Source organism: Gopherus evgoodei, chromosome 13 (assembly GCF_007399415.2).
Source record: "Gopherus evgoodei ecotype Sinaloan lineage chromosome 13, rGopEvg1_v1.p, whole genome shotgun sequence".
Lineage (NCBI taxonomy): Eukaryota > Metazoa > Chordata > Testudines > Testudinidae > Gopherus > Gopherus evgoodei.
The window spans coordinates 19058453-19074402 of NC_044334.1; the positions used below are offsets into that span (position 1 = coordinate 19058453).

Consider the following 15950-nt stretch of genomic DNA (forward strand, 5'->3'; position numbering starts at 1 on the left):
TAGCCAGTTTTGTGGTAGCTGTGTTGGTCCCAGGATATTAGAGTGACAGATGTGGGTGAGATAATATCTTCTATTGGACCCGCTTTGTTGGTGAGAGAGACCAGCTTTTGAGCTTGCACAGAGCTCTTCAGGTATGGGGGGAGTACTCAAAGGGTGTGTCTGCACTGCAGTTAAACACCCGTGGGTGGCCTGTGTCAGCTGACATGGGCTTGTGGGGCTCAGGTTGCAGGGCTGTAAAAATGTGTAGGCGCTCGGACTGGAGCCTGGGCACTGGGATCCTCCCCCGTTTGCTCATCACTGGATAAGCCTGGGAGCTTAAATTCATAACTTCGCTAGGTGCTAAAAATCCTGGACTGAATAGAGACACTGATTTGTAGCTGTCCCCTTCACCTTGAGTGGTCCCTTGAAATATTTGTTAACTAATTATAATAAAAAATCTGTTCCGCCTTGTGTTTAACTGTGACACTGAGTACACTTTTCGGCTGAAGAGCAGCTCTGTGTAAGCTTGGCTCTCACCACCAGAAGTTGGTCCAGTCAAAGATATTGCCTCACCCACATTGCAGTTCTAGCTCAGTGCTTCCAAAGCAGATTAACCTCAACTGCACACAGGCATCTCAGTGTGGAATTCAAGTGTCCACATGGGGAGATAGTGTGGAATAGCTTTTGTGCCTTACATTCGCAGCCTAACTGTTGCACACTAACTTCCCCTGAATTCCCTGTGTAGACAAGCCCTTAGTAATAGAATCACAAGTCTCTGCCATGTAAAGAGAGCAAATGGGAATCTGGCTATGAGCTGACCTGTTCAGTGGCTATATCTGAACACCTCTGCATACTGGCTCGAATTGTCATGATTTTCAAAAAATTTAATTCTGTGGGGCATGCCTCATCTTTCTAAAGATCTTGTACTAACACCAGTCTTGTTTCTCCTGTTTTGGTAGGCTAATAGGTAGGAATGTTAATGTGCCTGATTAGTATGCTTGCTCACATGATGTAGTCCTCATTTGACCTAGTACCGTTATCAAGTGTTCCAGCATTCTTCTCTTTATCCATTCGTTGAGGGAGTATCAGTGGTAATAACATTTGTACCATGTCCAAAGGGGTGCTTGGGCACCTTGTAGAACAAACAGACAAGATCCCTACTTGAAGGAGCTTTTAAGTTTAGAATTTAGATATGACATGGGTGAGGGTGAGGACAAACGAGTGGGGAGAGAGAGAAATGATCGATGTTTCGTGATTGGCTAAGGTTTTTATATGCTTCTGGATGAATGATGTTTAGGCATGGCAGTAGCTTTGTGGGATTTAGGGTGAATTTGAATGAGGCAAAAGTATGGCTTCATTATGTAGGTTTTAGGAGAGATTCTGTGAATAAGGGGCAGAATGGAAGAAGGCGCAGAGGTGGGCCTTAGTCTGGAGGGAAAGGAAATAGGATAAAGCCACACATTTTTCTCATATTTTATTCTTTTAAACAGTGCACCATTTTAACTTGGGCCGCAGGATGCCTGGTTTTGATTATGGTCCAGATGGTTTTGGAACAGGCCTTACTCCGCTGCATCTTTCAGATGACGGGGAAGGCGGGGCATTTCATTTCCATGACCCCCCACCGCCTTATACAGCTTACAAATATCCTGATATTCAGCATCCCGATGATCCGCCTCCTCCTTATGAGGCTTCCATCAATCCAGACAGTATCCTTTGTTCTGCTCCAGGTATGTGGGCAGGAGTTTTGATGATTTTACGAGCTTGGTAACAAATATCTTTACGAGAAACACTCCAGTCCTCTTTTGTTCTGCTGAAAGGGAAGATAATCTGAGCTAAACTGGAACGTACACCTATTTTAGAGATTATATGATAGAAGAGCAAAGATATATTTCAGAATCTAATCTTTGACTTTTTGTGGCAAATGTTTTAATGCAAGTCTTGTTCTATAATAATTTTACTCTTAATACTAAAATTCTCTGGGCCTCTAAATCAGTATTTGTATGAGTGCTGCAAACTTTTTTTAGCTCCTAAAAAACTTTAAAGAGGTAAAGTCTATGAATTAAATATGATGGAGGAGACCTAAACTACAGCAGCTGAAGGCAGGAGAGCAAACAGTCTCTTGATGGGTAAATTTGGTCTATGCTGGTGGAGTAATCACAATGGGAGGGTTCTTGATGCTGGAATTTGTTTCCTCCATGCCTTACGGAGCACACTTTCTGTGCTCAGCTCACCTGTTCATACAGACCTTTGCCTGATGAAGGTTGTGTTTTCTTTAATTGAAGGTTTAGTCCTTTAGTTGTTGTAGGTGATCAACTAAAAGTTGATATTTAATTGTTGTATTACATCCTGAGCTGAGATGAAGCGTGAATTTTTATAAAACAAACAGTAGGTCACTAACACTTCAGTACTCTTGATACCAGGATGGACACCTTAAGGTATTTTGAAGTTCAAAAAAAAAAAATTGACAAGTGTCTTCAATATATTATAAGCTTTTTGAGGAATTGTTTTGTTTTTGTTTTGCGTTGAATTTTTATAAAGATAACTAAAATGTGAACCAGTAACACGCTCTGAGAGCTGTACATATACATGCAGTTACCATCACCTTTGAGTATACTCTTGCTATCCTGGAATTCTTGAAGTGTGCATATGTTAATGGCACACAAATGAACATATCCAAACAAAATTACCTAAATAGGGGAGACTGAAATACAGCAACAGTCCCTGAATTCTGAGCCATTGAAGTTATAAAAGCCAATATTTGGCATCAAGGAAGAGCGAGCTGGAGTTCAGGGTTCATAGTTTAAGAGATACTGACCTCAAATTTAGGTTTTGCAGACGCTATCTATCAGAAGCTTTTATGAAACTTCAAAACAAAAATAATTCCAGTGAAAGCAGTGAGTATAACTTTAAACGTTTCCTTATAATAATTCCTAGCCAAAGCTTTACAGCACTTTCAGTGCTTGAGAACATTGCAAGTAAAACTAACAAGAAACATGAAACTGCCTTGTCTGTTTCAAATGTCCTTGGATGAATGCCTACAAAAATAGCAGAGTAAACTAGACCGAAATGTTCTCATTTTTAATAATTTGTATGTTATATTTCTACAGTGACTTAAGCAACCAATCCCTTATTTTAAAAAAGTGCACGTTCATGAAGTGCTGCACACCCAATATACGTGTTCACTAATGAGTCACATCCTGTCATGTTGTTGCTTATACCAAATTGTCTATTTGGACCGACTAGCTAGATTTAACCCCTTCAGTGTGTGCCAGTTACTTGTTTGGTTTTTCTGGGGTTAGGTGTGAGGAGCACCTCATATGACAATCAAACTTAAATGCAACTTCCTCATAGAACAACCACCCAGAGTGAACAGTGATAGGCCAGAGCTTTCTGATTCTTCTTGCCTTTCTCCCTTGCAGATGGCGTTCTCTCCCAGACAGTGCAGAGCAGTCAACCATCAGTAGAAAACAGTGATTTATCACCACAGCTTACAGAGGAATCTCATCCTCCCTCAGTTGGCCCTTCTTCAGTGGAACTGGAAGACTCTGCAGATAGTAGCACCTTCCTTGTACCTCCTGACACGCCCCACAGTGAAAACACACCGGCAGAAACTCTTGCAGGAAGCCGCCACAGTCATTGTTCTCTTAATACCATTGTATAAAGGAATAAAATGCTTACTGCTGGCAGAAATAATACGAGCGACTGTTTGCACACAGCTGTACTGGCAAACACTAATCCATGGGGTGAACTTCAGAAGGAAGCTCCACTTTGGTTTTGAGCACCCTGCTTTTATGTTCTAGTATAGCACCGTGCCTCTTATTTTCAGCTGTCATTCATTCACTAATTAGTTTGTCCTTTAAATATGGATTGTGGAACCTGTACTTTTTTTTCCACTGGCTATGGGAAAGATGGTGCAGAGAATTTTCTTTGACGACTTCTAAAGAGGAAAAAGCGTGGGTAGCTTTTTTGTCTTTTTTAATCACAGAGCAGAAACAAAAAAAATCAACATGTTTGAATTGGAATACCATGGGACCCAGGAAGTGGACTCTGACAAGAAAAGAGGAGAAGGGGCAGTCGCCATGTAACCTGTTGTTGTCTCTTGTGCTCCAGTGCTACACTCATGAAAAACTGGAGGATGAAAAGAATCAGCATAATGTTTGATTTCTTCTGCTTTCTGTGGAAATGGGTACTGAGCAAAACAAAACTGGGAATTGCAGTTACAACTTATTTATTTATCTGTAGCTGCAAATCTTGTACTGAGAGGTTAACTTCTGATTCATAAGCAAGGATGTGTCTATAATACTGGCATCTCTTTAGTAGAGGCACGGCACATGTTAGGTAGTGCTTTGGGGAAGAGATGGGAAGGGATTAACTCCCTAATTGATACTTCAGTCATTTGAGATTTGTTCTGTTGTGTTAAACCTTTAAATCATCCCTTTCCATTAAATCTAGCTTCATTTAAATTAACAAAACTAATTTGTGCACTACAACATGAGGCTCTTGTCAATCACTCACTAAACTTAACTTTCAAATTAGGCGAAGATGGATTCTGTTGGCTTGGATTTTATGAATACTGAATATTTTTTAGTTTGTTAGTGTTCTCAAAATGAAGTTGGATTTTAATGTACAGGGGATTTCCTTTCTCTTCTACCCTATCTTTCTTGCATCTGATTCTCCCTGACTTACTGTAGCAGTCCTCACAATCAGAGCAGATCAGGTTAGTCATATAAGGAATTTATACTGAACACTTCTCATGAGTGTTGTCCTGTTGCCTTATGAAAGGTAGCAAGCCTAGAGGGACAGGAAGAAAGCACGCCATGGGAAGGATATTGTGGTGTTTTTGGTTAATTTTGCTAGTTACAGACAAATGGTACAGGATTAATGGGATCCTATCCCAGCAATGTGCTTTCCCAGTGTAGCTGACTTTTCCCCCCCATTGTAAATGCTGCTACTTTCTATTTGGTATCTTGCTATCTGCCCTACTGTACTTGGGGAGTGGCTTGATAGTTCAACCTCTTTGCAAAAAACAAAAACAAAAAAAAAAAACCCTGATTTTCATCGCCCAGGTTGTGTTTAGTGTCTCTTGAAATTCAGGCACTTGCTAACAATCTTAAACCCCTTGGCATGTAAAACACAGCTCTCACATGTGCTGCTAATGCAGGAGTGAGTGCAGTAGGAAGCACTATTAGAAAAGCCCCTCCACTTGAGGAATCTTGTAAACATGGCCTGTTACCATTCACTGTCTAACTTTATAATCTGTTTTAAAATGGGTGGCACAGTTCTCCACCCAATGGAGTCATTGCCAGTTTCTCCTCTGAATTAGAGTCCTGGTCCAGTAGAGTGGAGGGGATAACAGAAGTCAGAGCCATGCATACAGCTTATGACTATATCAAGCATTTCTGAAGTATGAAAATAAAGCGGGTTTTGTGCACTTTTGGAGCACATTCATACGTTTTATACATTGTATGTACTGATTTTTCTTTAGTTTTATATGTACGAGTGCGTGCGTGTTTCTGGGTGGCGATTAATAAATACATGCTGTAGATGGTACCCTTTGTGCTGCATCAAACTAGGTGAAGCAAAGCTCTGGGATATGAGTTTGTCTCCCAGGCTGCAAAGTTAATACTTCTATAAAACTGGCTACACTATGTGATAGGACAGAATATCATAGTTCACATGGTTAGGATACAAAGTCTCTACTCCGAACTGTTCCAGAACGGATTTTGTTAGCACTGGCCAATGGCAAACATCTTTCTTATCGTTCCTTTAAAGCCAGATGAATAGTCATTCTGCATAGCTCCCTAGCGCAATAATGAAAGGCCTTTAGGCTTGTTTTTGTCTCTTCTAATAGCTTCCTGGCCGAGGTGAACAGATAACTTACCTCACATGTCTCACAAGACTGCGTGAATCTGACCTCAGTCAGTTTTTATTGTAACGTGTTTCTCAGTGGTAGATTTATATAAAAATAAGCTTTGTTGCAACTCAATTTCATGATGGCTCATGGTTATAATTACTCTAAATACAGACTCTTTTCTGTAGATGTCTGTGTAATATTTTTCATAGCTTCTTACCTATTCCCACTTCAGTGGAGTAAAGGCTACAACTTTTCCCTGTTTTTTTGTTGAGATTAACAGTAAACAGGAAAACTCCACTGTGGACAGAGCAGCTCACTTAGTACAGATCTCGTTTACCTCTCCATGAGCATCTAATTTGGCAATAAAATGGTCATATTTCCCTTTTACTATCTCACTGTAGCATTTTTCATATATAATACGCCATCTTGGAGTAAGATCTGTTGTCTCTGAAAATGTCATTTCTACCAAGACTTCAGGACCAACTGGGGAAGAGTTAGTTTCTGTGAAAGCAGTTGACTCCTTATCAGAACTTCCGAGCCAATGGAAAAATGGCTGCTGTGAAGCTCCTGTTATGAACACCAATTCAAAAAACACTGGTGCTCAGCCTAGGAAACCCTTCATCTTAATAGATTGATTCTTTCTTTGGAATTCACATTTATTTTACACATTGATTCCTTATCACCACACTCCTCTGGTTGCTGTTATTAAATAATAGTGGTGTATCTTTCTCCACGCATGAGGGAGCGGGTTGAAAAGATTCCTGTTACTTCATCATTCCTGGCAGTGCAAGTGAGTGCAAATGTGCACTTCTCTCCAGTTTGTATAATTGTTCATTGCAGCTAGTTTTGCAAGGTTCCAAGGCTGTTCCATGTAGGGCTGGCTAATGGGCTCCATTTTTGGCTTCGTACAAAATACTCTTCCTCAGATCTCCCTCCTCTACAACAAAATGTGGTGCCATATTGTTAAGGTTTTTGCTGTTCCTCCAAGAACTGTTTAGATATCCACTTGTATCAATGTTATCAACTGTGCATGCCCACCTATTCTCACTGCAGCATCTAGTGTTCTACTGGGTGGGTTAATAGCATATTTTAATTTCAGAAAGCTAAATGGTTTTAATTCTATACAAGAGATTAAAATTATGGCCATGTAGGTGTGTCAAGAGTTGTTAATTTGTTTGCATAATGTTCAGTCCTGGAATAGTTTGAGGTTCAAAATTAGACTTTTTTTTGTCCTTTCGTGACAGGGCTTGATTGAACAGAAGTGTGAAATGGATTTAACCTTATTTCTGAAGGCCTAATCATGTGGCCCTTGCTCAGGCAGTCTTCTCATTGAAGTCCCATTTCAAGGGGAGCTTTCCTGTGTAAGGATTGCAGTATTGCGCTCTTAAACTTTGTCAGTCTTCATTTGGAAAAATCAGCTTCATGAACTTTAAACTGTTCTCCTTCCCCGCCTAAAGCTATAAGGGTGTTTTGAGAGTTTTTTATTGAATGAATGAATGAATTTCTGCACACGCACTGCGTTTGGCAAGCTAAGAGTTCTTCCCTTTAGTGGTGGCTCTTAGTTTCAAAGCACTAATTTTTTCTGTACAAAGCATAACTTGTCTTTCCTCTAGAAAATCTGCTTTCCCATTTAAGTAGGTGGGGGAAAGAAAAGTTATTCAACGCTTCTGTTTTATATGAAATTTCCGTCTAAAGCCTGTGTGCATGATTGGAGGCTAGACCCTTAAATTGCAGCTTGCAAAGATAGTGAAGGTGAATCAGCAGCAACCCATGCATGTGGGTTCTGACATTGATTCCACTCTGGATAAAATATTGGATGGATAGATTAAATGACAAAGGTCTGCTTCCCATATCAATATTCTGGATCAACCAGCTGCTGAGGTACAACATAAGGGACAACATTTTGTTTGCAGTATTGTGCACCTTGCAGAGCAGTGTGTTGGAGGTGGTTCTAGAAGAGACATGCTGCACTCTAAGCCACTTTCATCACCGTGCTGTATTGTGATCTGAATGCCAGACTTTTGTGTGCCGGGGGGGCTGCGAGAGAGAGAGAATGAGACCCAGCGTTTTACCTTCTCTTGAAAAATACTTTCAGCCAAGGCTGCATTTGCAGACTCCTCCTGTGTAGTTGATTTGTGACTGAATGTAACCGTGGCAGTGTATAAAAGACTTTGATATTCCATGAAATACCATGTAGAAATGAAATTTGATACTGTAATAATTCTGTCTGTGTGACATTTTATGTTTTTAATTTCTTCTTTGGGGTTGGCACTAAATCCTTTTTTTCCTCAAGATGCTGTGAGAAACATTTCATCCAAATGCCAAATAAATGGTGTTCTGTAGGAGAAATGGATTGTTAATGTTATGGTGGTGTTTGAATCGGCTCTGTTCTGAACAGTAAAGGATCCGCTGGCCAAATCAGTCTTAAACCCAGATCTTGCAAAGTCTTGTGCACATGCTTAACTTGCACACTACAGGTAGTTCCCTAGAAGTCCCCTTGAACGAGCATTGATATACAGTTAACTATCACAATAAATTCCATTGATACCATTTCTTTGGAGAAAGGACCTTGCTTCTGTCCCTCAGCTAACCCAATTGACGCAAAAGCCCCACCCATTGTTGCTGACCTGGCTTGGTAAAACACTCTTCCATTACAGTCTGGGGGTTAAAGCAAGTCATTGAGTCAGTTACATGCCTGATCTTGCCACTGTTAGAATGGTTTGGGGCAGGAGGTGAGGCATAGGATTCATAGAGCCAGTGTCAAGTGTCCTATAGATCTCATGCGAAGAGATGGCGAACAGTCAGTTCTCTGAGAGGTGCTGCGAACAAACTGCGTGGAGTCCGTCCACAGTGTGTTCAGTAAGGAGATTGCACTGAAAGTGAATTAGGTTTAAAATTTAATTAAAACAGTTTTTAGCCCTTCCCATTATTGATAAAACTAGACACATTAACAGATGTTTGCCCAAACCTATCTGCAAGAGCTTAGTAAATATGGAGACATTCAGATGTAAAGCTTTTTTGCATGGTGTCTGGGTAAAATAAAGTGGGCACCTGCTGCATAACTCTTGAATCCATCAGCTGCCCTCTCAATCCATTCTGTGCCCTTCTCTACATACCTCAGCAGGTCTCTGGGCTACTCAGCAGCAGCTACTGGACCATTAGCTGGTCCCCTCTCTTCCCCTTGCCAGTTGCTTAGTGCCCCGTGTACCACTGAGGTAACCAAAGGCAGGGAGTGACTTGTTTGGCTGACGGAGAGGCCCCTAGTTTCACCTACCTAAGGCCTTTTGTTATCTGTGTGTTGATTTTTCTCCCCCCTCCTAAAAAACAAAACCCCTCTCAGTTTTTGAAAAACCCACTCTTTAGGTTTTACAGATGTTTCCACCCACATTTTAGCTTTTTCAGGACTTTTTCACAGGGGAAGCACAGGGGCCTCATGCTGAAGGGCTGGCAAGGTCAGGAGAGGGCTCTGTCCAGCGGGGGGCCAGTACGGACAGTGCCACCTTTCACTTCCTTCAGCGTGGCCCTGTCCACGTCCTCTGTGCAGTGATGGAGTGGGACAGGCAGGGAGCTGAGTCCTGGCAGCCAAGACAGCCCTACTACTTGCAGGGAGTGGAAAACTTCAACTCCCACATGATGGGGATCCCGTCTTCCCTCACCCTGCTGCCCTTTGTTTTAGTTTTTATCGATTGTGGGTTGTTGTTTTTTTTGCTTTATTGTAATTTGTTAATAAAAACTGGGAAATTAAAACACTTCTGCAAATGCAGGGCCTGATGCCCACCTCAGTAGCCTGCCAAAATCTGGAGAACCCTGTGGGGAGGCCAAGCTGGGATCGGGTAGCCAGAGCTGCTGGCTGGAAGCTGAATGCCGCATGGGCCTGATGTTGATTCCCACTCCCATGCTGTCTCTAGAGCCAAAACTGGATTCTGGGTGGGTGGAGTTCAATGCTGGTTTATGTAGCAGGGGCTGTAACAATGGAGCTTCAGCACAACTTGAATGGTTGAGGTGTGCAGGGCTCCGTGGAGTCGGGAAGCCTGACTCCTCCTCCTCCCCAAGCTTCCGTTTTGTCTGTAAGAGGCAGGCGTGGGAACAAGGGTGGGAGTTTTGGTAATATTTTTGATTCCGAACTGCTTCGGTTTCCCTCTGTGCTTTGCACTGCTATGCACAGATTGTAAAAGTTGCCTTGGAGGCAGAGCGGGAGGCATGAGGTGTTGGGTCACCCAGCTGTCTAGAGTGGTGTGAAGGGGGTCTTTCAGGACTGGCTGAAACTCACTCCTATGAGTGGAGGCTCAGGAAAGGCAGTGGAAGCCCCCAGGGCAGGGGCATTCCCATCCAGTGACTAACAGCCGAGGGGAAAGAGAGCTCCATCACTTCCTGCTGGGAGACAGAGTGAAGGTCCTGAGCTGGAGAACAGAGAGAGAGGGTGTGACAGGGCTGTTAGGAGCTGAGCCTGCAGAGAAACATAAGCTCCTACCAGGGTTTGAGACAGAGCAAACCAAGATGGTTCCTACAGCAGCATGGCTCAAAAGCACCCTGGCTTGGTCAGCATGAACTGTCTTAACCGTTGCTTCTCTGTGCTAACCTCAGGACTGCCCAATGCTGTCTCCGGCTGATGAGTAAATCCTACTTTGTCCCTGCAAATACACGCTGCAATGCATTGATCCCTGAAAGGGCAAAAAGTCTCTGAATGGGCGTCTGTCTCCGCTGGACTCAGGCAGAGCCTCCCGTGTGAAACAGGAGTGCTGGAGCCCTCTGGCTTGGTCTTGGAGGCTTTGAGGCCACATGGCCAATCCTTGGAAGTGTGGGACCCTTTGGGGGTTGGGCAAACTGAAGAGGTTCCTCCAAGGTCATGTCTAAAAGCTGGGGCCTAGCACTGATCCGGTGTGATACGGTTCATTGCGACAGCAGCTCTCTGTAAGCCCACCAGACTGAAAATAGCCCATGAGAGGCTGTACTGTTCATGCCCCCTGCACATGGTGGATTTTTCTAAGTCAGTTAATTGGCTGTGTTGGTTTCCGGTGTGTTTGCTTTGACTCCCTGCAGTGCTGTGAACACTTAAATCACTGCCCCAAAATTAATGTTAATGCAGAGATGGGCAGAGCCCCGGGCCCTTCCAGGGGACTGAGTGTGCCTGTTCTTAAGCTTCGGAGAACCAGGCAATCCAGAGCTAAGGTAGGTACCGTGGGGCTCTGAGAGAAGGGTTAGATGGTGTCTTTGCTGTGGCAGTGCAAACTTTAGTGGCTCAGAGGCTTTGCTGCAGTTCTCTCAGGCCACAACTGCTTCCCCACACACGTTACTGAAAAGCTCTGAGCGTGGGCCTGTTGTATCAGTTGCTTCCCAATAGTGCAGTATAGGAAGATGGCAACACAGATCTGTCCCTATCCAGCAATGTTCACCTTGGCAGTAGACCCCATACTTCCAAACCATTTCTCTTGGCCTCCCTAGGCTTCGATATTTGGATACATGGGAGACTTTCTATTCTGTAGCCTTTATCTATGACTGTCATAATATAATTCTCAAATCTGGACCTTAGTGTCCAAAATATGGGTACTAGCATGAATTCCCCTAAGCTTAATTACCAGCTTAGATCTGATAGGCTGCCACCAATCAGGACTTAGGTAGAGCGCCTGATAGACTCTGGTCTCCCCAAACCCTTCCCTGGGGGCCCCCAAGATCCAGATTCCCTGAGTTTTACAACAAAGGGGAATAAACCATTTCCCTTCCCGCTCCTCCCCTCCAGGTGTTTCCTCCCTGGGCTCCTGGAGAAATATACAGATTCAAGCTCCTTGAATGTGACACAAAGAGGAAACTTATCCTTTCCTCCCCTCTGCTCTCTTTCCCTTTTCCCCACCAATTCCCTGGTGTACACAGATTCAGTTCCTTTGAGCCTTAACTAGGAGAAAAAAATCAAACAGGTCTTAAAGCAAAGCTTTTAATAAAAAAGAAAGAAACAAGTAAAAGGTTTATCTCTGCAGTTTAGATGGTAAACAGTTACAGGGTCTTGTAGCTTATAGAAAATGGATAAACAGCCTTATCCAGAAAAAATACAATTTAAACTATTTCCAGCAGACTACACATTTGCAAATACAGAAAAACAATGTAAAAGCCTATATTATCTTTCTACTGCTGTACTTAAAATTGGAAACAGAAGATTAAAGAGCCTGGAGATTCGTGTGGTCACTCTCAGAGCCCAGAAAGAGAACAGACCAAGAACAAAGAACTCACACCCAAAACTTTCCTCGACCCAGATTTGAAAGTATCTTGTCTCCTGATTGGTCCTCTGGTCAGGTGTTGCAGGTCACTGTTTGTTAACCCTTTACAGGTGAAAGAGACATTAACCCTTAGCTATCTGTTTATGACAATGACACACTGAATTCCTCTTTTTTTTTTTTTGTAATGGGGCTTCCTCTTTAGAATGATCAAAATAAGTGGGAGACATTTGGGGAATATTTAAGGAGGCTGCCACTCTTCTGTTATCCTTGGAAGAGCAAGCACACCAGCCCTGCTTTTCCAACGCAGAGCTCAGAATTACACCCATGCAAGAGATTTCCTAAGGAGCTAGTGAACTACAGCTTGAAAATCTAGGATAAACCATCATGAAAAGCTGCCCATCTGATTGTGAAGCATATCGTAGAGTCTCTTGAATTCAGAAAGCAGGTCTCTTTCTAGACTATCAGTTTAAGATGCTTTTTTTTTAATTAACAGTTTCATTGAGTTTCTTTCACTTTAACATGCTCCTGTATGTCCCCTTCCCCCTTCTGTGAAGTCTTTTAGGATGTCCTGGAATGAGAGAAGCTCTGTCTACTATGTTGATGTGTGTGTAAAGCTTGTTGCATTTTATTGACTTTCTAGGTCTCTGGTGGAGGGTCCCAATGACAGATTTTGGTTTTCTCACCTTTATGGATACAGTTCAGTAGATGTCAGTTTTATCCCTCAGATCTTGACTTTCTTCATTCCTGTACATTGGTCGCTGCTGTGGGGTTTGCTTTCTAGGATCCATCCAGAGAATGCAATCCTTGCAGCAAACTGAAACTTTTCCCTATCCAACCTGAGACTGTCCCCGAATGGAAAAACTGCATTTATGCAGCTATGTCTCCTATTCCTGGTGATACGTTCTTTCTGTCCTTCAGACCGTTCTTTTATTTGTGAGCAGTGACAAGAAAATGATCAAGCATGTCCTGGAAGTTGATAAATAGATGTTATAATTTATGGGTAAAGATAAGGGGGAAAGGTGCCTAGCAGTTAAACTGGAGCTGAAAGCATCCACCAAAAGACAGTTCTCACTAATCCAGATTACACTAGTGTGTCTAGTGTGAACACACACTACTCCTGCTTTCAATTTCCCTTTCCCATTTCGTTTACATCTCAGGGGCCGAACAATGCGGAGTTCGAACGTGCTTTAGCTTGGTGGAACCATTTCAAGGGTTACAGATCGTCCTCCAGATTTCAGACTTGGTGTGATGGGCCAGATTCTCAGCTAGTGTAAAGCCTCACAGCTCTGCTGATTTACAGCAACGCAGTATTTGGACTATACTGCGCCCACTTCATTGACTCATTGGAAGCCACCTGCTATGAAATGAATTTTATCTTCCAGGCATCCGCATCCCTGCACTATATTCTAATTTGCAGGGATCATTCCAGAACCAGGTCTCCCACTCCCATCGAGCTGTTCTCAGTAACTGCGGGGAATCATCCAGTGTCTAATAGTGTCACCCAGCTGCTCATTTCTTCCCTCTGTCCATTTGAGTACCATGGAAAGCGCCTGCCATGCCGCTGTCTGCCTCCAGAGGGCAGCAGCAGCAGGCACAATGTGTTCTGTCTGCAGTCTCTGAATCAGGCTTGCTGTTAAAACAAGGTTTCAGAATAGCTGCCCTGTTAGTCTGTATCCTCAAAAAGAACAGGAGTACTAGTCTCTAAGGTGTCACAAGTACTTCTGTTCTGTTCTTTTTGCGGATACAGACTTACTAGTCTCTAAGACGCCACAAGTACTCCTGTTCTTTCTGCTGTTAAATCAAGTTACTGTGATGCTTTCTGCAGGCGTCCGGAATTGTGGGTGATCATGTTACCCCTCAGCCTTAGAGAGAGAGTTGCTGCTGCTAAGCTGTGTGTCAGCTCCTTGCTGCTCCGGTCTGTTAGCCAGGCCAGAAAACTTCTCAGGCCACTGCCAGTCTTGCCTTGCCTTGCCTTGCTTTGCCTTTCAGGGAACTCTTCCTGAGACCTGTTGCGGGGGCAGGGACAGATTATTCCACAGATCATCCCTTCTTCTGAAACCTCTGGTGCTAGCCACCGTCAGACACAGGACATTGGACCAGATGGGCCCCCGAACCACCTGGACAAGCATTCCTCTGCAGTATCCAGCCCCTGTCATGGTCCATGCACTGCAGTTACCAACCCTGCGGTCTCCAAAGACCCAGAACACCCCCTACCCGGCTGGTTCTGCTGAGGATGGACACCTGGCTTTAACATGCATAACCTCCAGGGGAGTTTATACTAAAACAAGGATAAGTCTATTACTCGAACGCAGATTGAGGGGATACCAAGCAGAGATGATAGAAACAGAAAATGGTTACAAAGAAAACAAAAGTATAGCACGCTTCTGAGTGATTACATGTAAACTTAGCAGGCTCCAAGCTTTGTCTAAGGCACTTTTCTCAACTACAGCTACGTCTCAGCATCCTCAACCCACAGGGTTGGGGGTCCACTGTTCAAAGAGAGCATGTTGGCTTCTTTGTGACCCTGAAGTCATGGATAACAAAGGAATTCTCTCCCCTTCCTCTTACAGTCCAGTGACCCTTTGAACTGTGTTCTTTAGAAGTATTCCCACATGAAGTGCTTCTCCCCTGCGGTTTGTGCTCTGAGAGCCGGTGCCGTGCTGTGTTCTCATCTGCCTGATAACTTGCTCTTCTGTTGACTTAAAATGCAGATGAAGCGTCCTTTGTGTTGGTTTCACCGTACTTGATTCACAACTGATTCCAAGCCAGACCCATCCATCAACATCCCCCTGTCTGGTGGGGAGATAATTAAAAAATATTCAACATCCGTAATGCGGATGATCTGCGGTGACCAGGCCGAGGTAAGTTTTCATTTGACACCTTACACAATATTCTTTACAGATAAATATCGGGACGGCAGTGTGCTAGGTGTGGAGGAGTTACAGAACCAAAGGCCAGTCGGCACTGAGGGGCCCTTAGCACTTTAAAATGTTGCTACTTCAGCCTCAGCTTCTTCCAGCCTAAAACAATATCACTCTGGACAACAGCAAATTTGTCCTGCTAAAATTGGACCCTGCACAGGACTTGGTTAGTGGCTCAGCAACTTGCTATAGTACAAATGCCCCTTCTTTATGGCAGCCACCTGACAAAGGGAAATCCTGCTGTACAAAGCTGTTGTGTGTGGTCTGGTACAAGGTACAGGAATTGTCAGATTGGATCAGAACCAAGGCCTGTCAGGTCCAGCGTCTGTGTCTGACAGCGGCTAGCACTAGAGGTTTCAGAGGAAGGGTTGATCTGTGAAATAATCTGCCTCTGCCCCCCAACAGGTCTCATCCTGGTCTGGACTAGTTGGAGATGGCCTTAAACTCAAGTGGAAATGTAATCCCCATCCGAGGAGCTGCTGTGCAGAGAGATACTCCTGGGGCACCTTGTCAGAGTTCTTTTATTCAGGGATTCAGAGCATCTCTGTCTGATAACTGAGCACGTTAAAAGCTAAAGCTGTATGGCCTGGTTGCCTCACTGGCGGGGATGTCCCTACCACCACCTTACACTGTCAGGGCTGGCTTTATGACCCACGGGGCCCGATTAGAATACTCGGCAGGGGGACGTCTGCTCCAGGTTTTCCATGGCACCGAAGGACCCCCCTGCCGCCTCCAAAATGCTGCCAAAGACCCCCAGAGTGGACCCCCCCACCACCCACATGCCACCGAACACTCCCGGAGCGGGGCCCTCTTCGGCGTGGGGCCCAATTCTGGGGAATCACGTTAATCAGCTTAAAGCCGGCCCTGTACACCGTGACCGGGATCTCCGCCTAAATGAAGGGATCGAGTGCACACATAACTAATTCATATCACAACGGCTACTGGCCAGGCTTCTTCAGGGCGGGTCAGTAAGAAAGCTGCTATGCT

General features: G+C 43.9%; 1 protein-coding gene across 3 annotated transcripts in view; it reads left to right on the plus strand.

The window, feature by feature from the left end:
* Positions 1-8173, plus strand: part of DGCR2 (DiGeorge syndrome critical region gene 2) — a 63292-nt gene extending 55119 nt beyond the window's left edge. For 2 of the 3 annotated variants that reach the window (XM_030582357.1, XM_030582358.1), the window contains 2 exons: positions 1470-1706; positions 3399-8173. In XM_030582357.1, the coding sequence (XP_030438217.1) occupies positions 1470-1706; positions 3399-3640 (479 nt within the window). In that variant the 3' untranslated portion in view covers positions 3641-8173. The remainder of the gene's footprint in view (positions 1-1469; positions 1707-3398) is intronic. The other variant, XM_030582359.1, reaches the window with a different exon arrangement.
* The last annotated feature ends 7777 nt before the right edge of the window (positions 8174-15950 follow it).